Source organism: Pongo abelii, chromosome 10, assembly GCF_028885655.2.
Source record: "Pongo abelii isolate AG06213 chromosome 10, NHGRI_mPonAbe1-v2.0_pri, whole genome shotgun sequence".
NCBI classification, from domain to species: domain Eukaryota; kingdom Metazoa; phylum Chordata; class Mammalia; order Primates; family Hominidae; genus Pongo; species Pongo abelii.
Window position 1 is genome coordinate 23,466,583 of NC_071995.2, and position 27,110 is coordinate 23,493,692.

General features: G+C 38.4%; 1 protein-coding gene across 4 annotated transcripts in view; it reads right to left on the bottom strand.

The window, feature by feature from the left end:
- ST8SIA1 (ST8 alpha-N-acetyl-neuraminide alpha-2,8-sialyltransferase 1) overlaps positions 1 to 27,110 on the bottom strand; it is a 260,653-nt gene that overhangs the window by 154,656 nt on the left and 78,887 nt on the right. For all 4 annotated transcript variants that reach the window (XM_054526948.1, XM_054526947.1, XM_024256942.3 and 1 more), the window contains one exon: positions 20,872 to 20,964. In XM_054526948.1, coding sequence (XP_054382923.1) covers positions 20,872 to 20,964 — 93 coding nt within the window. The remainder of the gene's footprint in view (positions 1 to 20,871; positions 20,965 to 27,110) is intronic.

The following is a 27,110-nucleotide window of genomic DNA, read 5'->3' on the forward strand; positions in this document are numbered from 1 at the left end:
ATGGTTATGTAACTGAACACTTTTCTGCAGGACAGACCAAATAAGGCAACTCTACAACTGTTACCAACCAAATGTTTTCTTGCTTTATTTCAGCGTTCACCCCATAAAAAGCCTTCTTGCATTCCCTCTGCAGAGCCTGAAACTGCCTTTGGTTTGGTGCTTTGTGAAACAAGAACCACTGTTTGCTAAAATAAACTCTTTAAAATTTGAGTGTACCTCAATTTACCTTTTATCACTCCCCAACTCCACATTAACATCACAATGGTAGCTTGAATTGGCCGTGGGGGCGGCACTTACACCATGTATATCAGCAAACACTAAAAATGAAGGCTTTCTTCCCCACCCCAGAGCTGGTTTTGAAACATTTACCAGCACACCGTTTCAATCTGTATACTTTTAATTGCTTTTGAATTACTATCAGTATCTTATATTGCAAATTTCTTATTCTTGAATATTTGGCTCTCAGCTGTAGTGCATATTCATAATACATATGTATATAGTACATATTTTATATTCAAAAAATTCAAGAAGCATATTCGAGAAATAACCTTACTGAGCCCTCATATTATATATATGACAACTTGGCTAGACTTTAAAGAATCATTCACATCTTGGTACTTACCATGGCATCTGTCGTGAAATTTAGTGGTAGAAAAAAGGGCTACCTTGACTCTTACTCCATTGTAGGTAAATCACATTTTTCTGATTGGATGCTTGTAGAGTTTTTCTCTTTATCTTTGAAGTGTAAAAATTCATTACAATATGTCTAAACATGGGTCTTTTTGCATTAATTTTACCTGGAATGTAACTAAGTACTTCTGTCTGTGGACCCAGTCCTGTTTCAGCTCTGGAAAGCCTTTTGGCTGTTAAAACTTTTTTTTTTTTTCTTATTGGGTCTGATGATTACTTTTTAAAATTCTTTCTTGATTCTTCTTCAGAAAACTTGTCATCTTTAGGATGAATCTCCTTTCCCTTTCCTTCATCTTTTTTTCTCATTATGTTCATCTCTCTGAGTTTCTTTCCTCGACATTCTTAAAATGGAAATATTATGGGATTTACTTTCTGCACTGTAACTCTGTTCTTTGCAACATCCAACATGAACTTTATTGCTTTCTTTGCAATTCTGCCTGCTCTCAGCCATCTCTCTTTTCATCTCAACTTTCAGCTCATCCTTTGTTCTCCTAACCACTCTGTGCACCTAATGGATCAATTCTTATTAAGTCATCAAGCTAAGGCTTTGAAATTTTTTCTATTTCCTCTGCGAAAGCATGTTTATATGCGTATTTTTCCTCTGAGTCTTTTTTGTTTGTTTGTTTGTTTGTTGTTTTTTTGAGATGGAGTCTGGCTCTGTTGCCAGGCTGGAGTGCAGTGGTGTGATCTTGGCTCACTGCAATCTCCGCCTCCCGGGTTGAATGATTCTCCTGCCTCAGCCTCCGAAGTAGCTGGGATTACAGGCGCCCACCACCACACCTGGCTAATTTCTGTATTTTTAGTAGAGACGGGGTTTCACCATGTTGGCCAAAATGGTCTCGATCTCTTGACCTTATGATCCACCCGCCTTGGTCTCTCAAAGTGCTGGGATTACTGGTGTGAGCCATCACACCTGACCTTTCCTCTGAGTCTTTAAGTCACATTTTCTGTGTTACAAAATGTTTTGAGGCCAGGCACGGTGGCTCACACCTGTAATCCTAGAAGTTTGGGAGGCCAAGGCAGGCAGATCACGAGGTCAGCAGTTCGAGACCAGCCTGGCCAACTCGGTGAAACCCTGTCTCTACTAAAAATACAAAAATCAGCCAGGCATGGTGGCGGGCACCTGTAATCCCAGCTACTCCGGAGGCTGAGGCAAGAGAATCGCTGAACCCGGGAGGTGGAGGTTGCAGTGAGCCAAGATTGTGCCATTGCACTCCAGCCTGGGTGACAGAGCAAGACTCCGTCTCAAAAAACAAAACAAAACAAAAAAACAAAAAAAATGTTTTGAGGTGTTCTATACCAATTTTTTTTCTATTATTTCTCTTAAATAGTAGAAAAACAAACATAAAGCAAGAAACTTACTCCAGAACCATATTTGGTTTCAAAAAGGTATATATGGTATCCTTTTATCTTCAGGCACTAATCATTTGAGTATTTGTGCATTTTCTTTCTTAGACCTAGACTTACAAAGAATGCCACAGTGCCAAGTCCTGAGCCTGGTTTCTCATGTCTAGCAAACAATCATCTAAAATTTTTGCTAAACCGCGGGAAGATCTTCCACTCCAACTGACAGGTTGTCTGATGATGGTTAGGGAGTCATACGCAGAATTTAATTCTTCCTTTAGTGATAGAGATAAAAATTGCACCTCCAGCTGCACTGTTCTAAGGGCTCTTCTTCTCATCTTCCCTCCTTGAATGGTTTCCTAAAGTCTTTACACAGCTCAGCCTGCAAAGTGATACTGCCTCTACTTTTCACTCTCTACCCATGGTAGTTTTATGTATTGTGAAGTATGGTTGTCAAGTGGATGAGGAAAGAGAAGAACTGATTAAGAGAAGAAAGGGCATGGCCCTAGCCAGCTAAGAAAAGAATTCACACAGCTTTGGGATTTTCTGTGTTTCTTTGCCAGTGGATAGAGTGTGGTTGAATCACAGTCTTTTCCCATCTTCTTCCCAGATTTCTGTGCTATTCTGGTTCAGCAGGCTTAGTTTAGGATTATGACTCTCAACCCAACCCTCTCCTTGCTGCAGTTAGTGGAAATTCCCTGCAGATTCTGGCATTTTATTTTTCTCTTATCCCTATTTTTCAGTTCTCTTGTAGATTTTTTTGTCTATGTGTTTATTTATGCTAATTTAATTTAAAAGTTGGAATATAACATTTCACCAGAATGGCACATACTAACCCAGATACTTGCTAATGACTCACTGTGGTAAACACTCTGCTAGATACTGAGAATAAAAAGATAAAAAGAGACAGAGTCATTGCCATTGGAGAGCTAATCCTTGTAAGGGACAATACAAAGAAAGACTCTCTAGGCAGAGGACACTGCATGTGTGCAGAGCTACTGGTGAGTGTGGTCCCTGGAGAGTGACAAGTGATACTGGCATCCGAAGAAAGTAGGAGACAGTGGTGGGGATGATGACCCGAGATTCCATTTAAAAATTAATAGGGGCTGGGCGCGGTGGCTCATGCCTGTAATCCTGGCACTTTGGGAGGCCAAGGCGGGTGGATCACGAGGTCAGGAGTTCAAGACCAGCCTGGCCAACATGGTGAAACCCCATCTCATCTAAAAATACAAAAATTAGCTGGGCATGGTGGTGGGCATTTGTAATCCCAGCTACTCAGGAGGCTGAGGCAGAAGAATCGCTTGAACCTGGGAGGCGGAGGTTGCAGTGAGCCGAGATCACACCACTGCACTCCAGCATGGGTGACAGAGCAAGACTCCATCTCCAAAAAAAAAAAAAAAAGTAATGGGGAGCCAGTGAAGAATATTGACTCTGGATTTTCTGGATTTTAAAAGACAAATCTATACTGTAAAAAAACAGGGGAGGGGTGTTGAAGGAAGGTCTTAGGACACTATTTTCAGCAAGGGATTAGAATAGCCTGAACAAAGACAATGGCAATGGAAATAATGAGACGGTAACAGAGTTCATGGATAATGTAAAAGTGATATTAACAGTGTTTTGTAGATTAATAGATAGGGATGATGACAGCAAGGATGTACAAGAATGACTTCAAGGGCTGAGCATGGTGGCTCATGCCTGTAATCCCAACACTTTGGGAGGCTGAGGTGGGAGGATCACTCCAGGCCAGGGATTTGAGACCAGCCTGGGCAACATAGGGAGAACTTGTCTCTACAAAAATTAAAAAATTCACTGGGCATGGTGGCATGCGCTTGTAGTCCCAGCTACTTGAGAGGCCGAAGTGGGAGGATTGCTCGAGCCCAGGCGGTCGAGTCTGCACTCAGCTGTGATAGCACCACTGCTCTCCAGCCTGAGTGACAGAGCAAGACCAGGTTTCAAAAAAAAAAAAAAAAAACAAAACTTCAAGTTTATCCACCATGGTGGCTTGACAGATGGTGCCAATAACTGTGATGATGACTACAGGAGCAAGGATGGTTTGATGGGAGAAAAATTATTCACTTTAAGGACATATAAAACATGAGGTACCTGGGGATTTCTAAGTGGAGTTGGCCAGTAGACACATAGCTGTCTGAAGCACACAAGAGATTCAAGGCCTGGGACAGGTCTGAACTAGCGGTAGTTCAACACTAGGGAACACCAACATTAAGGTAGCAGATGAAGGGAAAACCAACAAAGGAAGCTAACAAGAAACAGTAAAGACAGCTGTGTCGGGACATAGGGTGGAAAGATTACCAAGAATGCAGAAACATGTGTTAAGTGCGGCAGAGATCAAGTAACGTAAGTACCGGTAACCACTAGTTTTACTCGTCCAGGACTTTAAATCTCTGTTTCAAAATATTTATTTAACAATTGTTCAAACAAATAGTGTCAAGCTCTTACAAAATAATGCTCTTACACAAAAATCAGAAAACTTTTCCATCTAATGAGAATCTGTGTTATGAAACCTTTGCCTTCTGGGGTTTTAGTGACATCAGGCATATGTTATGATCTAGCATGTATTTGAGGAATGAAATCTCTTTTTTCACAGAATTTGTTGCCATGAGATGTAAACCATGAAAAAGGCAACCTTCTAAGAGCCTCTAGTCTTAGAGGACAGCTATAGACTCTCTGAATCCTGCCCTCTCTGGGGCTTTGTAATACAAAAGAGTAGAGTCTGTTTCCCATTAGTTCTCCAAAAGCCATCATTAATCTTATGGTAGCAAGGTCAGCCCTAGGAATAACTAGCTGTATAAACGGAATGACGTAAAGAACATGAAGGATTCCTTTCCAATCCCTCGTCTAAAATCCCCTGCCTAGCCCCCACTCCCAAGACAGTCAAAGTGTCTGCAGTTTCTCCAGTTAAAGAATTATTCTATTTCTTTAAAGCATTTAGTTTCCTCAGGGTGGCTCCAGTTAAAATGTAAAACCACAGAGAGAAGTAAAACATTACCCCTAATAAACTACTAACATTTCAACAAAGATATGTTTATCAAATGACTCACTATCATCTTGAATAGAGTAGAGACTAGACATTGAGTTGAGAAGATCTGAATCACAGGGCATTGCTGGGGGACAGGGCTCTTGGAACCAAGGAACACCACATCACTGGGAATGGGAGCAAGGATACCACAATTGGGGAGGGGGTAATGGAAAGCAGCAGTCCCCAGACTGTTGTTTTTAACCCACATTTATCTTTAATAAACATTAAGATCTCTTGGGCCACTGCCTCTGCTGATTCTGATGCACTTCCCAGGGAAAGTGAGGCCTCTTCTAAGAATCACATCTCTGCATATCCCAAACAACTAGAAATATGTTCGTGAGCTTGATGTTTCGTAAGTTGAGTTGTGAAAATAAGTGAGCATGAGTATTTAAATATATAATTATATACTTTATAGATATAATTATACTTAATTAAGTATAAATATATAATAGACATAATAGTACATATATAATATCATATATTTAAATACTCGTATTTGGAAAATTTAATGAATTTCCAAATGAATTAAATGAAAAATGGTGCACGTGATTTTCCAAAGACCCATGCCCTGCTGGAAATCCTGACTTGACATTCCAACTGTTCCATGATCACCACCCTATCACTAACACCTTCACTCCAAAACAGGTAAGAGACTAATAATTTTATCAAATTAATTAGAATAAGTTTTTTTTTTCTGAGCTGAAGAGTACCACAGGAAACAACTGTAAGATGAAATGATAATTTAAAGTAGAAAAACCAGCCCATGTGGGAAGAAAATGCTTGGCTAGAATAAAGAAGGATAAGAGTTTGGGATGGCCAAGGATAAACTGATTCTTCTACTTTGTGCTAATGCAATAAGCTTTTCATTTTTTCATTTTTTATTTTTTTTATTTTTTTGAGATGGAGTCTTGCTCTGTCACCCAGGCTAGAGTGCAGTTGTGCAATCTTGGCTCACTGCAAGCTCCGCCTCCTGGGTTCACGCCATTCTCCTGCCTCAGCCTCCCGAGTAGCTGGGACTACAGGCACCCACCACCATGCCCGGCTAATTTTTTGTTTTTTTTAGGAGACGGGGTTTCACCGTGTTAGCCAGGATGGTCTCAATCTCCTGACCTCGTGATCTGCCTGCCTCGGCCTCCCAAAGAATTAGCTTTATTCTTACACTGGGTTGTTGTGGTTTTACAAATGTCAAAGTTTAAAAGACAAGAATAAGAATCTCTTACGTGTGTGTTGACTAGGTTTAAAGTGCTGAGAAATGCTGTCAGTTGAATTTAGCTACTGCCATGGAAAGGAATGGTTGCTAGGGTTATTCTCATAGGAACCACAAGGAGACAGGAGACCCACAGGACACCAGCAGGAAGGAACAAATCCCTTTCCCCTTTCAGCCTCCCATAGTGTCCCTCTAGTGCCCCCAGTTGGAAACTAGCTGGCGGGGAAACGTGATTTGTAAAATCATGGTTTCAGCAACACAAACCAGGGTATACGAAAGTGGTTTTGCAGCTGAGAGGCAATAAGCTACCAAATAGCACAGTGGTGAGGCTGGAAGCATAAAAACTTGTTGGGAGATGACTGCAATTATTCAGGAGACACATGGACCAAGGTCGTGACAGTGGAGGAGGTGAATAATGGTCATAAAATACGAAAGTAGAGCCACCATAATTTAGCAGTGGATTTAATAAAATAAGCCAAGAGGGACTCCAATTCAAGGTTTTTGAGCTGAGCAAATGAAAAATGGAGTTTCCATTTCTTTGAGATGGGGAAAATGACAGAATACACAGGTTCACAGAAAAGGGGGAATTAGGAGTTCTGTACTGGTTATTTTAAGTTTGATATTCATATTACATATCCAAATAGATTAGCCAAGCTGGGAGTTAGGTATGTGAGTCTGGAGATAAAAGAATAGGTCTCAGAGTACAAATTTAAGAGTCATCAGAGGATATACATATAGTATTTAAGCGCTGAGACTGGATAAAATCCTGTAGAAAGTGAATAAAATAGGCCGGGCATGGTGGCACATGCCTGTAATCCCAGCTACTCAGGAGGCTGAGGCAGGAGAATGGTTTGAACCTGGGAGGCAGAGGTTGCAGTGAGCCAAGATCTCGCCACTGCACTCCAGCCAGGTGACAGAGACTCTGCCTCAAAAAAAAAAAAAAAAAAAAAAAAACACTAAAATAAAAATAAATGAAAAATAAAATGGCAAGAGAATCTAAACAGCATTGACTTGGAAACTAAGTGAAGTAAGTGGTTTAAGGAGAGAAAAATCAATGTGTCACATGTTCCCGATGGGTCAAATAAGAGAACTAACAACTGACTACTACAATTGGCAAAGCAGAATTAAGGAAATAACTCAAGAAAAATTTCCAAAATGAAAGGACATAACCTTGCAGATTGAAAAGGTCCACTGTGTGCCAGCACAATGAATGAAATCAAGCCAGTCACTAGGCGTATCACTGAAATTTCAAAATATGAGGTGAAGAAGAAGACCAGATTAGAATGCAGGGGTAAGTAGACAGACAGGTCATACACAAAAGATCAGGAATCACAATGACATCAGTTATCTCAGAAGCAACACTGAATCTAGGAAGAAACATTGGAGGAACATCTTTGAAATGCTAAAAGGATTTCCAAAGTAGAAATAAAATCCCAGCAGAAATATCAATCAAGTTTAAGAGTAGAGTACTGTGGTGGTGTATTTTTTTTTTTTTTTAACATTTACTGAGCATGCATTCTTTCACCCTTTCATATATTCTGTTACTGTCAGAATCTTTGAAATACAGAGTACAGAATCATAAATCACTCTTTTGTGTCTCCCCAGGAGTTTCACTCAAGTATCTCAAGTCAATAAATCCTCCTTTTCTCTTTTAAATGGTAAACTCACTATTGACCTCTTGAAATTTTCTTGTTTTCTCTTCTCTCCCAGTAAAACGCGGGTAAGCTGCGATACCAACCATAAACCCCTCCACAGTATCTCTCGAACTACTTCTCAAAAAAAAAACCAAAGACCTAGGTTCAAGTGCCTAATCTGCCACTTAATAGCTGATTGAAGCAAATCACCTAACTTGTCTGTCACAAAAGTTTTCACTGAAAAATCAGGATAATGCTAAGACATGCATTACTCACCTCTCAATGTATCCGTTCTATGTGCCTCATGGTTGTGCAGTGCTTAGTATTTTCTTTCATGTGCCATGCTTCCTCCAAATATTCCCTGTTTTATTTTCTATCTAATCATTTGTATTTCAGAGGAATTGGCACATATTGTTTTTTAAAAACAAATTATATTTTATCAAATATAATATATTATTTGGCTGGGTGCGGTGGCTCACGCCTGTAATACCAACACTTTGAGAGGCCAAGGTGGGTGGATCTCTTCAGGTCAGGAGTTCGAGACCAGCGTGGCCAACATAGTGAAACCCTGTCTCTACTAAAAATACAAAAATTAGCCGGGCGTGAGGGTGGGTGCCTGTAATTCCAGCTACTCGGGAGTCTGAGGTAGGAGAATCACTTGAACCCAGGAGGTGGAGGTTACAGTGAGCTGAGATTGCACCACTGCACTCCAGCCTGAGTGACAGATTGAGACTCTGTCTCAAAAAAAAAAAAAAAAAGATATTATTTACTAACTATAAAGAAAAAAACACTGCCAATAAAACCATGCCTCAGTGTTTTTATAATAGTATTGTGAATAGTCCTGTACTAGTCTCTTCTTGCTTTGGCATTTTTCATCCATTCTAAGGAACACAACAATTTTTCCTACTTTCATCTGCATTGTCTAGACAATCATTTTGCACACATCTTAGTAACTACTTAAAATAAACCATCATCCGCTGGTGGTTATTTTCTTCTTCCTTTTTTATGTTGCTTTACAAGAAAATATAAAATTGCTTCCATTATTTCTCTGAAGTAATTTGCTTACAAATCAAATTTACATCCCAGGCTTTGTTTCCATCTTTATACACAATAGATATTCAATCTTTTTGGAGATATTTTAAATGTCAATCAAACTCAACATGTGCAGTACCAACAATGTGCATAATTTAATTAGGAGGACAGCATAGGAGCAGCTATGAGCAAGGTGACAACTATGTACTCCCAGTGCCAACTATGCCTCAGCTTCCAACTGGACAACAGAGGCTGTAAGAAGCAGCTGTTTCACAGATGTTAAAATATTAAAAACTGTGCAGCTCACAATCAATAAAATATGGTAATTTAACCATGCGGGTAGCACTTCCTTTTTCTGCCTTTCCCTTCATTTGTATTTGCAATAATATTTATCAAATATGATATCTGTCTCACTAATTTATATTCTGCCCTTGTCAACAATTTGCATTGTGATTCTGATTCTCCTTTGTCTCATTAGCGTGGGTATGTGCACGTGTGTGAGCGCATGTATTGTGTGTGTGCAGGGTGTGTGTGTCCAAAGAGATTCAGATATGAAAGCTACAGTGGAAACTTTGGTTAAAAATGCATATCATGATTTATAAATGCAATAACACTAAAGCTCTGATTTTTAAAATTCTATTAAACAAATTAAAGCTACTTAGTAACAGAAACTTATACAGATATGTTCTTATAATTCCAGTTGGAAAGAAAACTTTTTTAAAATAATATTGTTTCAAACAATATATAATCCAATGCAATACAATTAGTAATCATTGAGACTATATGCTATTTAATCTACATGGTTTCTATTCTCCAATAAAATGAATTACAAATATAAATTTAGCAATAAAGTCATTTTTATTTTAATAAAGTAATAGAAATATTCACATACTAATAAATATTACTGTAATCCGTTTTCAAGAGGATAATGAAGAAAGTTCATTAATAGCTGGACAATCTGAAATCACTGAATACATAAATCAACTCTGTGCAATGAATTGTTCACAGATGGACCCCTACCATCTTGCTCAAAGAGGCTCTTGGCATATATGGAATTGGTAAGATAATTAGCCAGTTTCACACTTTACACTTAAAGTTTGCCTCCCACAGTCAATCATGCCATGAGGGTGCCCACACTAATTCACAAGGAGAAACCACATGGCAAGCCCTGAGACTACAGGAAGGGAGATGTTTGGCCAGCCCCGGGTGCTCCAAGCCTTTGCCATTTCAACTCCAGTCACCATGTGAGAAATCATGAGACAGATCTGTTCAGCCTAGTTCTTCCTGAGTTCCTGACCCACAGAAACAGTGAAAGATACTAAAATTATTGCTGTTGCTGCTTAAGACAAAAGGATGACTTGTCACTAAGAAGTAAAAAACTGAAAGAAGAGCTAAAAAGACTTCAATCTCCCCCTCCTAACTTATGCAATGTCATTTTCCAGTATTTTAGTTGTCTTTTGTTTTGATCACACAAATCATCTGCAAAAATAATGTATGATAATAATTATTATTTTATACAGATAAAATTGTTTAGATTTATTGATATGTTTAGCAATTCATTTGCATGCCAGATTTTTTTTCTGGAGTAACATACTCTTTTTCTGAGATACATTCTTCAGATTTTCTCTCAATGAAGGATCTTTGGAGGTAAAAAATCTGTGTCTGTTTTTCAGAAAACATTTTCTATTGAAACAACTATTGAAGAAATAGATTGCTGAACATACATTTCTATGTTGATAGTTTCTCTCTCAGCACTTTGAAGATACTCTTCCACTGCTTCCTGATGTCCATTTTTACTGTTAGAGGAAGTTTGTTTTTAGTATAATTATTCTTTTGCAGGTGATCTGTCTTTTCTTTCTGTCTGCTTTTATAAGCTTCTTATTATCTTTAGTTCTGTTTCACTAAAATTGTTTGCATTTTTAAAAATTTTAATTGATCTGCTTGACACTGTGTTTTGGATCACATTACTTTTTACTTATGGATCACATTAATCATGAATTCTGGAAGAGTTCTTATCTCTATTTTATAGTTCCACAATTCCACTTTAACATACTCCTTCTCATTCTACCCTCCATGTTTCTTTGTCTTGCCTTTATATTTTCCATAGCCTCATTATCTGGAAAATTATTTGCTCTGTCTTCCAGTTCACAAATTCTCTCTTCAGTTATGTCTAATTTGATGTCTTTCCATTTCAACAATTATATTTTTCATTTCTAAAAGTTCATTTTAGTTCTTTTTCAAGTCGACCTATTTAATTTGGATATTCTCTTATTGGCTTCTCATTCTTTTTATTTTCTATAAAGATTACATAATTAGTAATCTACTGAACCTGACAATTCCAATAAGTTCTCAGGCATTAAATTCATCTGTTACTTTTTGTTTGATTTTTGTCTCTGAGAATTTACATTATTGATGGCTTGTATGCATTTTGATTGTTTGCTTATGAGCTATCATTTGTTTGAACATAGTATATGAGAATTCTATGAGCTTTCTTCTAGAAGAAATTTGTTTGCTTCTGTTGGAAGCCAGCGGCTGCTACTGACCTGGAACCACAATAGGCTCCTTCTCAGGACTTAATATGGGACACCCATTAACATGGTGAGTCCAGAGATTGGTCTCTTTTCTAAGTTTTAGTACCTGACTTTTATAATTCACACCATTTGGTCTGGTTTTTGTTTCCTCGTTTTCTGTTTTTGTTTTTTTGTGGGGAAGGTGGGCATGCAGATATTCTTGGAGATTTCTCTAAATCTGATGAGTACAATAATGTATTAAATAATATGTTTTATCCAAGAACAAAATGTATTGCAACAGGAGAATCCTCTTGAGTAGCTAATTTGGATATCAGTCAGAATAGCTTCTACTAGATGCAGTTACATTATCTCATTTATATCTCTCAACAGTCCCCAAGGTAAACAATTTTTATACTCAATTGACATATGGTACATTAAGTAACTAAGGTTACATAGCTAGTAGGCAGAAACACTTACTAGCACTAGCACTATAATTTGAAAACAAATCCATTCTAATCAAAACTTGTGTTCTTCACTGCTATGTAACATTGCCTCTCAGACACCAACTCCACGTATTCATATTTTTAGGGGCTTTTCTTTTCTATCTCCTACTTGCTATCTCTAGTTTCAGTTTTATCATCTGCCTTCTAATTCCCTTATTTCAGAACAAGGTGTTAGAATAAATAGCTATCAATGACTTTGAAGCCTTGATACAAACACTGATAAGCTGCTCTGAGTTTGGAGGAAAAAAAAAAAAAGAAGTCAGACAGCAAAAGAGATATGGAAGTTTTAGGAACACAGTTTGAAACATGCATGTACGGTATGTGTACATTGAGTTGTACACAATTTTAAAGATAAATTGCTGTAATCTTGGACCCAAGTTATTTTCCTCAAAGCTCAAGTTATTATTTAAGAAGCACATTAATAACATAAACAATTGTTCCCCCTGCGATTATCTCTACATTCTCAATTCCCTTTATTAAACTTAGAGGCACTAACCATTGGATAAAATCTCTTCTACTTGTATGGGAAGATATTCCTCAGGTTATACCTCAAAATAAATATTGAGGTCTCATATCAAGTCCCCTTATTGAATTAAAAGTTATGCATTTACAAATTTTAAAAGTTTAACTCCACCATGATTTGTACTACATTAGTTCTAAATACCGTTCTGTTTCCTAGTTCATGCCAACTCTTTTTTTTTTTTTTTTTTTTTTTTTTGAGACAGGGTCTTGCTCTGTTGCCCAGGCAAGAGTGCAATCATGGCTAACCTTAACCCTAAACCTAACCCTAACCCTAACACAACCTTCTGGGCTCAAGCAATCCTCTCACCTCAGCCTCCCGAGTAGCTGAGACTACAAGAACATGCCACCATGCCCAGCCAAGTTTTTATTATTTTCTGTAGAGAACATTTTGTATAATTTCAGAAGGTGATATGTTTTGTATCTGTGTCCACGCCCAAATCTCATATTGAATTGTAAACCCCAATGGTTGGAGGTGGGGCCTAATGCGAGGTGATTGGATTGTGGCGACGATTTCTCATCAATGGCTTAGTACCATCCCCTTGGTGCTGTCCTTGCAATAGTAAGTGACTTATCATGAGACCTGGCTGTTTAAAAGTGTGGCAGCTCGCTCGCTCTCTCTTGCTCCTGCTCCGGCCATGTGACATGCCTGCTCCCCCTTTGCCTTCTGCCATGATTGTGAGTATACCAAGGCCTCCCCAGTTGCTGAGCAGATGCCAATATCATGCTTCCTGTAAAGTCTGCAGAACCATGAGCCAATTAAACCTCTTTTCTTTAAGAATTACCCAGTCTCCGACATTTCTTTTCTTTTTTTTTTTTTTTTTTGAGACGGAGTCTCACTCTATCACTCAGGCTGGAGTGCAATGGCGCGATCTCTGCTCACTGCAAGCAATGTGGGAATGGACTAATACAGAAGAATTCCCTCAAATTTATGAAATCCCTTCCATGGACACTACAACCATGGACATGTCTGCTTCTGTGAGCAACTTCAGGGTTTGAGGCCATCTCATTCAACTTTGTATGTCATGTCCCAGAGTAGATTTCAAGAAATATTTGTTGGCTCTCATTTTATTCCTCCTCCTCCCCATAAATTTCCAGACCTTCAAACTCCATATGTATACTTTTCTACAATATATTTGCTCAAGACCAATCTGACAGTCTAAAGAACTCTCTTTTCCAAATTCTATTTCCATAATTTTTCTTTTTCTATTTCATAAAAGAAAGTCATGCCTCCTATTATCCCAAATATTATAATGATGCCTTGCCCCAAAGGATAAAAGCCATTAGGCCACCAAACAAAGAAACATTTCCAAAATACACAGCTTCTGAGAGAATATCCCCTGAAGAAAAGCAAAAATGTATTTAGAAGAAATAGAAGGGAGCTGTGCCTTATTTTATCCAGGCGACAAACTCTTGACAGTTCCCCATACTGTGTATGTTGAATAATTAAACCTGAGAAGTGGGTTTATATTAAACTCAATATAATTAAACCCAATAATTATATTGGGTTATACTGTAACACTTATTTGAATTAAAGTAGTCCATCTTTTCTGACAAAAAGTTAACTTAATAAATTAATTTGACAAAGAGACTGATTTTGCCATGAGGAAATGTAACATCGGAAGAACTAGATCTGCACTTCTGAAATTCTGACAATATATATTTAAAGCATATGTATATAATGCCCTGAAAAGTCCATACTTGGCAACGATTTAACCTATGCCACAAAAATTAGGTTAATTAAAAATAATCAAGGGAATCATGGATTTAAAAAATCTTTTAAAGGATATTTGAACACTAACTTCACCGCTACACGATATAGCCACTTAACAAAATGGCACTATATGCCTTAAATTCATACAAATAAGATAAAGAGTATTGAACAAAAACATTTTAAGAACAAGGGCCACAGATGGTGCATTGATGAAGGGTAATGATATGTATGAATCCTCTGCCTTCCACCTGCAAAGGCCAGCAAAGGAAGAAAAAGGATAATAGTAAGGAGTTTAAACATCCAGCTGCCAGATTAAAACCACCTCTCCTCTCTTCGCCCATAAAAATTCAATCAGAGGATGAATGTGACTGCAAAGCCCTTTCTAATCTTACGTCTCAGGCACCCTAACTAATCTTTTTGTTCTGGATACTGTCAAGAAGAATGCACTCCAAACAAGATATCCTAATAAAGGCTGTAGCAAAGCTCCTTCTTACTGTAGCAAAGCTCCTTCTTACTGAGAATTTCTTTTAGATAGAGCAATAAGTATTATCTTCTCTAACTTTCTTTTTGTCACTATAATTATGAGTGCCTCTCACATATGTGTATTAATTTTTCTAAAACCTGTTTTATCTTGTTACTGATATTTTCTAACAGAATTCTATAGTGAAAACTCTTAATGCTTATAACTTCTGATAGAATATTTTTAGGAGAATCAAGGTTTTGGAGACAGCTATGAAAATTAGCATTTCCACTGCACATCTTTGCCCAACGAGTTTAATTTTTCATCACATGAAAGTACAAGATAACTACTGATGTCTTGGATTTGCACAGCTTTGAGAGAAGACTGCGAGATATGAATAAAATATCTAATATAAATAGGATAATCTTCTAATATAGAAATACATACTGCCTTTCTCACTTCAGTATTATTTCTTCCATTTTACTGTGCCATGGTAGTATAGCATCATCTATATTTTAATCCCTATATACAAGTGTTTGCACTTTGTATACCACCCTGTTTGCATATACTGATAGCCACGTGAGCAAGATGCTATGAATGCAGTCTCAGCTGTATTTAACCAAAAGTTTCCAGCACTTGCTACCTGTTTGATCCCTTCTATAAAATGAAAAGTTGATAATTGATGGCTTAAAACATTATATTCCAATTTGAGCACAGAGCTTCACAACACTGACAGTGGTGCTGATAAGGCTTTAACTATATTTCTATTCAAATATTTTTATTGGCCGGGTGCAGTGGCTCACGCCTGGAATGCCAGCACTTTGGGAGGATGAGGCAGGTGGATCGTCTGAGGTCAGGAGTTCAAGACCAGCCTGGCCAACATGGTGAAACCCCGTCTCTACAAAAAATACAAAATTAGCTGGGTGTGGTGGCACATGCCTGTAATCCCAGCGACTTGGGAGGCTGAAGCAAGAGAATCTCTTGAACCAGGAGGCAGAGGTTGCAGTGAGTCAAGATCGCACCACTGTACTCCAGCCCGGGCAACAAGAGTGAAACTCTGTCTCAAAAAAAAAGAAATGTTTTTTATCAATTGTTATGTTCAAGACACTGAGATCCCTTTTATATAGAACTTACACTCTAGTATACATCTCTGGAACTCAATTTTGTCAAAAAAGCAAACTGAGAAACTTTAAAATTAACTACAAGTTGTATAGTCCTCCATCACTTAGCATACTTTTTTCTTATGTTTTTAGTAAAGTATATCTACTGAAGAGTGCATCTAACATATATGTGCAGCCTAAGCAATCATTATGAAGTGTATATCCATGTTACACCAGCCTGGCCAAGAAAAAGAACACTTCTAGCAATCCAGAGGTCCCATTATTCCACACCTGAACCCAATACTCTTCCTACCCTGAGAAGTGACTACTTATTGTTCCTTATAGTTTTACTTGCTACATCTTTGTCCCTAGCCATATTGTTAGTTGGTTTTATTTTTTATTTTAAATTATTATTATTATTATTTTAGAGACAGAGTCTCACTCGACAGACTTCGGTTCAGTGGCACGAACATGGCTCACTGCAGCCTCCACCTCCTGGACTCAGGCAATTCTCCTGCCTCAGCCTCCCAAGTAGCTGGAACTACAGCCGCGTGCCACCATACCCGGCTAACTTTTGTATTTTTTGGTAGAGATGAGGCTTTTCCACGTTGCCCAGACTGGTCTCAACTCCTCAGCCAGTCCACCAGCCTTGGCCTCCCAAAGTGCTGAGATTACAGGCATGAGCCACCGGGCCCAGCAGCTTTATTTTTAGGTCTTAACCACCTGAAAATAATTTTTGGTATAAGTTGTGAGGTAGAGGTTTAATTTAATGTATTTTTTTCCCATGTGTAATCTAATTATCCCAACATCATTTTGAAAAGTTTATACTTCTTTGCTATTCTCGGCTCTTCATATTTATATCAATGATATAAATATGACATCTGTCATATATACTGGTTTATATCTATGTGGAAATATTTGGGAGTATCCTATTCTGTTTCACTGCTCAGTTGGTTTATCCCTGCACCAGAGCCACATTGCCTTAATTATAATAGCTTTTTAATACTTTGTAGGGATATGGGTGAAGCTGGCAACCATCATTCTCAGCAAACTATCGCAAGGACAAAAAACCAAACACGGCATGTTCTCACTCATATGTGGGAATTGAACAATGAGTCTTAACATCTTATAGAGCAGCTCTGCCAATCATTTTTTCTTCAAGAGCTTCTTTGCTATTCTCGGCTCTTCGTATTTCTACATAACTTTTTAAGTTTAACACACACTTACACATGCATGCATCATTAGGATTTCTATTGGAATTTCAATGAATCTGTAGATAGATTTGGGTAGACCTGGTGCCTTTAAATACTGAGTCCTTCAATCATGCACATGGTATTATCAGTACATCTAATCAGGTTGTCTAAAGTGTCTCTCAATAAAATTTCATATTTTTTCCAAAGAGGACTTGCTTTCTTAATTAAGTGTATCATATTATTTGATGCTATTGTAAATGCAATTTTTTCTTATGTCACAAAATGGAATTGGTGTAAGCATATTGATTTGAACAGAAACCTTGTTACATTGAATACATTTTTTAAAATGAAGAAACTTTCATTCACTTTAAAAAATTATTTATAACCTGTGAAAACGCTACTGTCTCCTTGTGCAACACATGAATCATGGAGAAAGATCAGAGGGTGTGATGGTGTAAAGTTGTGAAATATATATTTGATCTTTGACCTTGTAACTCCTAAAATCTTTAGCAACTCCACAGTGATAACTTTTTGTATCTTAATGAGTTGACTGACGGCTGGCAGCCCTATGCAGCTTCAGAGTGGGGGGCTGGTCACTGGAAAGAATCAAGGCAGGATTATAGGGTTAGGACTTCAGCCCCCCTCCCTGACCTCTGGGGAGGAGAAAAGGGTTACAGGTTAAGTTGATCACCAGTGGTTAATGGTTTCATCAATCATGCCTGCTAATGAAGCCTCCATAAAAACCCAAAAGGGCAGGGCTTGGAGAGCTTCCAGATAAGAAAGTGGAGGTTTCTGGGGGATGGTGTGCCCAGGAAGGGCATGGAAGCTCCATGTCCCTTCCCCCATCCCTCATCCTACGCACTCCTTCATCTGAATCCTTTGTAACATAATAAACCAGTAAACGTGTTTCCTTGAGTTCTGTGAGCTGCCCTAGCAAATTAATCAAACCCAAAAAGAGAATTGGGGGAACCCCAACTTGAAGCCAGTCAGTCAGAAGTTCCAGAGGCCTAGACTTGTGACTGGTGGGGGTGGGGGGTAGTCTTGTGGGACTGAACCTCAATCTGTGGGATCTGACACTATCTGTAGATAGTGTGGGAATTGAATTGGAGATACCCCGCTGGTGTCTGCTGCAAAACTGATTGCTTGCTTGCTGTGTGGGGGAAAAACACAAATATATTTGGTGGCAGAAGTTTTCTATGTTGATTATTCTGGGAAAACTCTATTGTCTCCTTGTGCCACACATGGATTTTGGAAAAAGATCAGAGGGTGTGATGGTGTAATATTATGAAATAGATATTTGAGATCGTTGATCTCATTTTGTAGTATACAACGCCTAAAATCTTTAGAAACTCCACAGTGCTATCTTTTTGCGTGTTAATGAGTTGATTGAGGCCCTATGCAGCTTCAGGGTGGGGGCTGGTCACTGGAAAGAGCCAGACCCCCCAACCCTGGTTCTTTGTCACAGTCTTCTGTGTTGTAGTGTGAGAACAGAGGAAAAAGCAGTTTGGGTTTTTTTCTCTCAGAGATGGTCACTGTTTGAGAGCATGGGCTTTGGAATAAGAGAGGCCTGGATGAAGTCCGAGGCGATTATTAGCAGCTGTGTGCATGAGCAGGTTCCTAGATTCACCACATCACAGGTTTCTTCTTCTGTCAAATGCATAAATTAAAATAGTTTCTGTCTATTAGGATTGTTTCAAGGATGAAGTGAGGAACTGCCTATAAAGGGCACAGAACCTGGCACACAGCAATGTGAACTAAATGCTTACCAATGTTAGTAATAATGATTCTTGCTTGTCCATGAGTGTTTTCTTAATAATGAGCTTAAGTCTTAACCAACAGTTCTACTTTCCTCTTCAAAATTTAATTTTTGACTCTGTCCTTCCTCCATTTGTATTTATATTTTCCCCCAAAACAATCTCTCCCTCTCCCTCCCTCCCTCATCTCCTTCCCTCCCTCCCTCGTCTCCTTCCCTCCCTCCCTCGTCTCCTTCCCTCCCTCCCTCGTCTCCTTCCCTCCCTCCCTCGTCTCTTTCCCTCCCTCCCTCATTTCCTTCCCTCCCTCTCTCCCTCAGCTTGTTCTAAATCTTGCTCTGAACATTCTTTTTCACATTCCTTTTTAAATCTTACACCAACTCCACATATTCAGGTAGAACAACAGAATCTTCTGGTCCTCGATACAATATATTGAATGTTTCATTTCCCTCCAGAGGAACATGTGTTCCTTCTTAAAAGTTATTTTATTCCTAAATCAAAATAATAGTCAAAGATGTCACCTTTGGGGGGAACTGGGGGAACAATTTACCTTCTTGTAAATTGTTTTTTGCAATTTTCTGTGAATCTATAGGTATTTAAAAATAAATTGTTTTAATGAAAAAGTTTCTTGTGTTCTCTTATTTCTTCTTTGTACTTTTCTGTTTGATTTCTTACAATGAACATATATTTGTGTTGAAAAACAATAAAATTACTCTTATAAGATTAAAAATAAATACATTTACATGGATTACATTTCTAAATATAAACTATAAATGCATTAGAAACATTCAGGATATTTTTTTCATGGAAGGGAGGAGCATCAGAGTAAGAAAGATCATCCAAAGAAAGATTGTTTTTATAAAAGAAGCCATAAAGGAAAATACTAACTAGTATCATCGCATAAAAAATTTTAAATTGCAATAGAATATAAATTAAAATATATGTGACAGGCCAGAATAAAATATTTGATACAAAGACTTAATATCCATAATATAGAGTTCCTATAAATCTATTGATTTTTCTATTGAAAAATATTTTTTAAAGCAGTCGAAAGTAGAAAAAAATACAAAGGAGCAGAAGAAAAAATACAAATAGTCAATACCCACTCAGCTCTTCTTATATTCAGAAAAATGCAAATTAAGTAAAATATAATGTGTCCTTTTTTTCCACAAATAGTATTGTTTTCCATATGGGTAACAAGCAGTCTTATCCATTATTGAAGATAAATGGTATATTTGGGGAGGGTAATTTAACAATATCTCCCAAAATTAAAAGCTGATTGCATTTCTAGATATCTATTTTATGGGAATACTTATGAACCAAAGCAAGTAGTGACACATTGTGAATAAGTGAGCACACATGCTGTTCACTTGGACGGGACTTAGATGACAAGCGCCTGGGCCCAGAACATCTGGATATTTCACTCCTAATTGCTAGGGACATAGGAGGACCTAAAGCAATGCTTGATTCCTCTTTCCTTGGAGATGGACTCCTTCTCTACAATGAACAGTCCTTGGAGAAACAGCTGATAGCTCGCTGATGCACTTCATCAATTAGAGACTGACCCCCTCCCCTGCCCCCGAAGCTCCCACAGCAGCTTCCAAGATTCCAGGCAATTTCAAGATTTCTGGAATTGATACTAGAACAAGAATTTTACATCTGCTCTCCCAAATATGATTGAATATAATATAATGTAATGTAATACAGTATACTATAACCATATATTCTTGTACATTCTGACAATATTGCTATTTTAATGCATGCATGGATTGGCCAAAGCAATGTAATGGATTGGCCATTGCTTTGTTTTTATTCTTGATATTAATTCAGTTTACAGTTGCCAATCAATAAATTGGGACTGAAGCCAACAAATTGAAAAGGAGCAGTAATGAGTAAACAGAATATTGTGCTGTTCTTTGAGCAAAACAATTGATCTTCTTGTTATTTCTATCATCTCTAAAGGCAAGAAACAGAATCCCAGAGGAGGCATAAAATATTGTTTGGATTCCCATAATCCTGCTTTCTTTATTCACAATTCCCTTCTTCATCCTTCCTGCCTGTCTAGATGGTTTTCCTCTTGATTTCCCAAACTGAATTATGCTCGCTGCCTTTGAGATGCTAAGTACTTGAGAAGACTTCATCTTCGTTCGTCACAAACAAAAGTCATAAACTCTTACCTTTGCCGAATTATGCTGGGATTAGCTGTCACTAACTGACTTTTGGATCCAACATCCTTAGTGTATTCACTTGACAAAGGAGGGAGATTGCATCTAGAGAAACAAGAACAAACATTTTGGAACAATTTGCATAGTTTTAAATAATCAGTTAGAATAATACAAATAGAAATTTTATTAATTCTAGCTCAATTCACAAGTAACTGTTTTGTTTTTTTTTTTTTTTTTTTGAGACGGAGTCTCGCTCTGTCACCCAGGCTGGAGTACAGTGGTGCGATCTCCACTCACTGCAAGCTCCACCTGCCAGGTTCACGCCATTCTCTTGCCTCAGCCTCCCAAGTAGCTGGGACTACAGGCACCTGTCACCACGCCTGGCTAAATTTTTTTGTATTTTTAGTAGAGACAGAGTTTCACCATGTTATCCAGGATGGTCTCGATCTCCTGACCTCGTGATCCGCCCGCCTTGGCCTCCCAAAGTACTGGGATTACAGGCGTGAGCCACCACGCCCGGCCAGTAACTGTTTTTTTTTTTTTTTTTTTTTTTTTAACCACCTCTCCCTTTTAATAGACATTAGATGAATAATTAACTATCAGTATCTTCCAAATGCTGTCATAAAAACTACTCCTGTTTAGGAAGAAAGATAATGTCAGCCAAAGGGGCAAATTATCTACAAAAAGAAAGAGACAGTAACTAGGAGGTATTTATTCCATTCAAAATATTTTTGAGAGGGTAGGACAGACATTCGTAGATGAATTAAAGCTCAGGACAGTGTGGTACACTAGAGGACACGGGACCTACAGTACCTCTGCACACCCATAAACCTCAAAAGACAAGGAGGACTTAATATATTTTCTTGTGTTTTTCTTTCTTTTTCCAAAATCAAAATTATAAGAGTGCATTCAGGGCCATGTACTATTCACTTAAATCACAGCATGTACTATTCACTTAAATCACAGCATGTCTGACTTCTGTGTGTGTGGCCAATGCGTAGGCTGATTACTGGTGAAAGCATAATGGTTCATTATCCAAAGAAATGCAGTGACCCACCATCCCAGTTCAGCCCAAGGAAAGAGTACAGGTGATGATGTTTCCCTGGTGATGGGAACAGCCACCCCACTCCCACTCCCAAAACCCCACCCTGCCCCAGTTGCTCTCGTTGGCCACCATATCTTACAAATGCTTACAATGGGAAATATGACCACTGCAAATTCAAATCCCATGGCTTTCTGTCGGTGGAACATTAGGCAAGTTAATTCATTTGCCTGACTTCAGTTTCTCCGTTACACAAAATGAGGATAATGATTTTTCCTCTTTTATTGAATTGTTGTAAGGACTAAAAAAGGTATGTAATATAAAAATTCCCTAATCTTGATGTGTACACTTAGTAAATATTCAAATATATCACAAATCAGAAATAGCATACAAAAATAAATATATATTTATTATCTATGAAAACGCCAAATGGGCCTATAGTTTCCATTATGCTTTCTTTTATTACGGAGTCCTCATTTCTCCTCTTCAACCATATGTCTAACTTGATTCCTACCACATTAGGGCATCTGTAACTTTTTATTACTTCAGTAAACCAAAGCATCATTTACTTGTAGGTAAAGATATGTTACAAATATTGCAGTCTCTGCTAGTTCCCCAACTACTAAATTTTCCCTACAAATTACCCTCGGTATCCAGGCACCCACTCAGCTGATCAGCTCAAGTTCTCTGATTTTGTCTCTTATTTACCCTGTGAGTGTCACCACATCAAGGCATCCTAGGCAGAAACTTGTCTCAGTTGATTTAGAATCTTCTTTTTATCTGTTCTTTGGTGATAAGATACTGGTTTTTCTGGTAGCTACCAACAGGTCAGTTAACCAGTCAGTGGCTTTTGCTGAATGCCCACTGAAAGCAAACACAGTGGGCCTTATGGGGGCCTTGGGGGTGGAGCCCAAGTCAGAGAACCTACTCTTGAAGTACCTACAGTCAAGTGGTTGCCCCATATCCCACGTGGTTTCCTGAGGATTCTCATGAGGGAGTGAGTTTACGCATTAACAGCCGGGCTCATCCGGCTGTGGTAACTGATTGTGGTCTTGTGATTTAATTGATCTTTGCAAAGAGGAAGATGACTTCCAGGATAAAACACAGACTAAAATTTGGATACTTGTCTCTTAAAGAAGCTTTGATCTTAATTGCCCTTGGAAGCATGTGAGAATCAGCTATGTTATGCTAAAACTGTAAATTCTGAGTATTGCTGGAGAGTACTGTCAACATGTGTTGTCATTATTAAACAAACTGGTTTTCATGAGTAAATACTTTGTTTTCCTGTGTGTTCCATGGCTCATGTGTCTGGGTCTTTTCATATCTACTGCCACAGAGTAATAGCTCAATAAAAACTTGCAAGTATTTATTATCTTCTAGAACAGAGGGTAATGCTTAAAACCATAAAGGTTACATTTTATATGAATTTTGATGTATGTCCAGAAAATAATGACAATACATTTTGGTGTAAGTTCTTCTGGGTAAACTTTTTCTTTAAGTGCAAATATCTGTGACACTTTCCTGTATCTCTTCTCTCAGGAAAAGCACACCATAATTTTAGTTCCTCAACTCATAAATTGATAATTACAAAGATGTACACAAAAGGCACATTTCATACAGTCAAATTGTTTTAATAAGGCATAATTGTGGTGTAAAATGTTTCAAAGTTTGCATTATCACTGTTGGCACAATTAACAAATATTAATGACTAAAGTGTCTTAGCAACTGTGCTCATGATCCTAAAAGAGATCTGATCAGAGAATTAATGAGAAATGAATATTCTTTGAATTGGGATGTGGAAGTAAGTGGGAAATGGGCTTGATAGGAAGAAATCTTAAAGTAGAAAAATCATGAAATTACTTTATTTTTTTTTGTATATGTGAGTATGCAAAACATACATTTCAGCATAATTCAAAAGGCACCAAAATTATGTTCCCTCATTCATGTCCCCAAGCCAACCAGTTCCTTTTGAGGATGCAATCCCTGTTAACTTTTGTCTGGCAAATCTTCCCAATAAATTGAATTCAACGATATTATTTTTTAAAGTACTGCTTTTGGCTACAGAGCAAATGTTTACTTTGAGAAATGGGAAATTGATTTTCAGCACTAGAAGATGTGTTTGAAAACATTTAAGCAAAGAAAATTATGAAATTGTTACATCCTAGTCCTAGAAGACACTTTGAACTGTAATCTGGTATATCACTGTGTACAGGCAGCGCTATTTTTGGATGTTCTCTCTCACTGTATCTGTCCATTACACACCCTACAGTCTAGGACCAGACATATGACATGCTTTCTAATCTACGTTTATTCATTAAATGTTTAATTTTGAATATATAATATCTCAATATATTAAGCATGCCCCAAAATGCATATTAAGCAATGATTTATTAATAGATCTGCAAATGGTCAAATAATTTTAAAATAGTTTATCAACTTTTATTACTCCTATAATTTAACCCATACATAAGGCTTTTAAAAATTAAAATGTGTCATAAAACAGCACTATTCTTGAAATTAAATCAAAGGCATATGCATACATAGTTCTAGTTATGGTGCTACCTTCTTTGAATTCTTTCAACCCTCATCTCCCCATATTTTAGAAACATTATGCTTAATATTGTGCCAGGCACTCTAATCAGAAGCACTCATTAATTCTGAACTTGAATATATCAACACCAGATTGCATATAAGGCCAAAAAATTCTTGTTTACTTGTGATAAATATGGCCTACTGGAAACAATAGATAACGTTCTATGGTGCCTAAGCCTAGTCTTCTACACATTAGTAAACGTCCATCTTCACAAATGGATGACACACACACATACACACTCATGAATAATACAAAAATACACTTATTGTACTGCACGAAGTGTATTTACATTTCTACGTGTATCAAGGCCACTTGAAAATCACTTAACTTCTTTGAATCTGTAAGTTGAATACTATGTATTCCCTCTTCCTTACATAATTTTTGGAAAGAGCACAAAAACTAATAATACTCAAGAGCAATTTGAAAATTTAAACTAAACTACATAAATGGTGTTACAGTGATACGGTATTCATACAGTCATAGATAGAGTAAGAGTTGCCACAATGGGAAGGGCCTGAGGAATTGCCTACTCCCGCTTCCTCCTACAAATTAGAAAGCTGGGCCCCAGCAAGGGTAAAATAATGCACTGTAGGTCACAGACCTAGTCAACAACAGCAAGGACTTGTCTCCTATCTCGCTGTGTTCTTTGCTGGCTCCTCAGCCTCACCTAATGCCAAAATACTGGAGAGGGTGCCTGAAGGTGGCTCAGGGCTCCCTGCTCTTCTCACCTATTCATGCTCTCTAGGTGATTTTCTCCACTCCAATGCCTTAAATACCTCTCTAGCTCCATCTCAAGTCATTTTCCCCACTGTTCATGACACTGCAACAGCACTTGCTGTCTTTCCCACCTCGGACTCTTGGGAAAGGTTGTTTCTCTGCTTAGGGTGAAACGAAGAGAAGACTCAGCTCACACACCACTTCTCTTGAGAAGCTCCCGTGTGTCTGAATTCCCCCATGGTAGCAAACACATCTCTAGGATATAAATCCACTATAGAATTGTTCAACGCACCATTCCTAGAGCCAGCTCAAGGCCTATATGTCATGGGTGCTCAATGAGCAGGTGTTGCATTGACTGGAACTAAAAGAACTACATTTGTACTTTTTCCATTTTTCTATTGTTTGTTTATGTTGAAAAGAAAAACTGCAATACAGAGGAAAAACTATGCTGAGGGTACCTGCATGAAGGAAAGGTGGGTATAGAAGGATCTAGACTCTCCTGCAGGCTTCGCCAAGTGAGAAAAAAAAATGTCTTTCAAGGAGACCAACTCTGAGAGGGAACTTAGCCCCCACAAGTACATGGCTTCTCTTGAAACTCTCTCAAATAAAGTTTTTACTCTTCCCTCTCCCACTTAGCTCAGGGCTCAGAGGTGGCTTAGCATCCTCTTGGCTACCTTTTTTCCACTCCTAGACTGTTACTCGTTTATACTTAAAAATAAACAGGAATACAAAATCTCGCTCAGCTTTCTATCCTTGATGTTGCTGTGGTCTTCACCTTCATGGCCACAGAGTCTTCTGGCACTTGGTTCATAGTCATTTCCACCTCAGTGAGGCTTGAGGGTCCACCTGAAAGGTCCCTCAGAGTCTATCCTCAAGGTTCCTTTATTTGCTCCATAACAAATGTTTTCTTTTTCTACAGCATGTCCACTCATCCCCGAGATACCCTGAGCTCTGAAGTCTTGCCCTCCAGAAAGCCATTCTTTGACTTTAGCTTCTTATTATTCCATGTCTCCTTCATTCATAGCCAGGAGCAACAACTTACCTCACCCCTGCTCTGAATGACCCCATCACCTGACCCCATCCTTTCTCCTTCACTCATGTCAGAGCTCTCTTCCTGCCCAGCCCAGATTTCAAGGTGTGTTACTTTACACCCTCTGTAGCCAGAGCCCTCCAAGTTGTCACTCTCTGTCCTTCTTCCCTCTCACCCAGATAATCCGAAACCTGTCCTTATCCAATCACTTGCTGTCTCTCCTTCTATACCTGGCTGGTAAGCATGTCTGGGCAGAATCACCCAGCAGTGCAGGCTGCTGCCCCTACAATTTGGCAGTCTCTGCCCCTGGCTGAATATGTCTCAGCAATTCCTTTTCATGCTCCTACAGGGGCCTCCTGTTTTTCCTGGAACTGATGTGCACATCACCACTCTGCTCAGTCCCTTTACCAAGCGTCCTCCTTGTTGAAATTTACCCCTGCTCCTTTGTTCCAGTTTTCCCACTCACTCAAAGATTTAATCCGTCTTCAGATCCCACTTGCCACTTACACATGCTTTGGTCAAAAACTAAGAAGAATAAGGTACAGAATAAAATGAATCCATTAAAGCATTTATTCATAGAGAGTTGCCCTTAAGGAGAAGAACAATTTTAAAAGCCGGAATCACCTGACTGTACAACCTAAAATGAGATGTGAGATTTTCCACTTTCCCCTGCTCCCTTATTCACAGCAGAGTGGGTATCTCTGTTCCGCCTGAGCCTTCTCGGCTTTGTACTTTCTCAGGGCATGTTCCCTCGCTCCCCTTACCAATCTCCTAAACTCACTTGTCTATGAGCTGGAAGTGAAGCTAAGGAGCATGCTACAACTGATTAATCACAAGTGACTAGTTTTGAAAAGCCCCAGGGCTCATGG